The sequence below is a fragment of the Malurus melanocephalus genome, unplaced genomic scaffold (genome assembly GCF_030028575.1).
Source record: "Malurus melanocephalus ecotype Western Australia unplaced genomic scaffold, MMel_1.1 scaffold_4707, whole genome shotgun sequence".
Taxonomy (NCBI): domain Eukaryota; kingdom Metazoa; phylum Chordata; class Aves; order Passeriformes; family Maluridae; genus Malurus; species Malurus melanocephalus.
The window spans coordinates 1-989 of NW_026627939.1; the positions used below are offsets into that span (position 1 = coordinate 1).

The 989-nt window shown below is 63.7% G+C and overlaps 1 protein-coding gene across 2 annotated transcripts; it reads left to right on the plus strand.

The window, feature by feature from the left end:
* Positions 1-333: 333 nt before the first annotated feature.
* Positions 334-983, plus strand: LOC130588382 (C-type lectin domain family 2 member B-like). 2 transcript variants are annotated; one of them, XR_008966946.1, is made up of 3 exons: positions 334-515; positions 607-707; positions 839-983. XR_008966946.1 is itself a non-coding variant. In XM_057389309.1 (3 exons), the coding sequence occupies exons 1-3, from the start codon at positions 391-393 to the stop codon at positions 954-956; spliced, it is 324 nt and encodes a 107-aa protein (XP_057245292.1). In that variant the 5' UTR covers positions 334-390; the 3' UTR covers positions 957-983. The 2 variants fall into 2 exon arrangements, 1 of the variants encoding a protein (XP_057245292.1); XM_057389309.1 differs by having other exon boundaries at positions 627-707.
* Positions 984-989: the final 6 nt, after the last annotated feature.

Here is a 989-nt window from a genome sequence, read left to right on the forward strand (position 1 = left end):
TGTTTGTCCCCTGTCCCTGTCCCTGGTCTCTCCTGCTCCCAGCTGAGTGAGGGGCTCACGGGCTGGGGGGTCCCTCCTGCTCAGGACAGCCCCGTCCTCACAGCCAGCGCCTCTGTCCTGCTTTTGCAGCTGCAGTCGAGTGGATCAGATCCCATCCCAAAATCACCCTGGGGCTGCTGATTCTGCTCCTGCTCCTGCTCCTGGCTCTGGGTGTGTCCTTGGCTGTTGTGTCAGGTAAGGGAGGGGCAGCTGCCTCAGCCCCTGGGGCAGAGCGGGGTCCCTGCTCTGTGCGAAGGGGAATCCTTGGAGCTTCTCCATTTTCTTCTGCAAGGAGAACACAAACAGAAAATCCAGTTACCCCTGACACTCCAGTGCTGCTGGCCTGTCCCCATGGCTGGGTCGGGCACCGCGGGATCTGCTACTTCCTCTCGAGGGATCAGCTCAGCTGGGATCAGGCTCAGGCTCGGTGCTCTGAGCTCGGGGCCTCGCTGGCCGTGCTCCAGGACTGGGAAATGGTGAGTGAGGGGCTTTGGGGGACCGAGGGGAGCCTGGGGGTTCCTGGGCCGGGGGTGCAGCTCCCAGTGCCGGCTCCTCTCTCCTTCCCAGGAGTTCCTCTTCATTCACAGCGCAAAGATCGATCACTGGCTCGGGCTGCGCAGACGGGGCCGGGAGCTGCAGTGGGGGGACGGCAGCAGCTTCAACTCCTCGTGAGTCCTGGGAGGGCTGGGCAGGGTCTGTGGGGCCAGAAAGTGGATGGGGGGTACAGGGAGGGGATGGGGGCACAGGGGCACAAGGTGTCCCCCCGCGGTGCCAGCGCTGTCTCTGCTCCTCCCTGCAGGGTTCCTGTCCTGGGCAATGGAGGGTGCCTGTTCCTGGCTGAGGACAATTACCTCAGGAGCGCTCCCTGCTCCAATCCGTTGCTCTACGTCTGCAGCAGACCCCAAACTCGCCTGTGATAGAGGGGGAAGGAAGGGCCTTCTCTGTGCTGG

Bases quoted from the DNA above. Each gene is read 5' to 3' on its own strand.
- LOC130588382 (XM_057389309.1), top strand. From the start codon at position 391: ATGGCTGGGTCGGGCACCGCGGGATCTGCTACTTCCTCTCGAGGGATC. The intron at 516-626 runs GTGAGTGAGGGG...CTTCATTCACAG, and splicing joins TGCTCCAGGACTGGGAAATG to CGCAAAGATCGATCACTGGC. The intron at 708-838 runs GTGAGTCCTGGG...TCCTCCCTGCAG, and splicing joins GGCAGCAGCTTCAACTCCTC to GGTTCCTGTCCTGGGCAATG.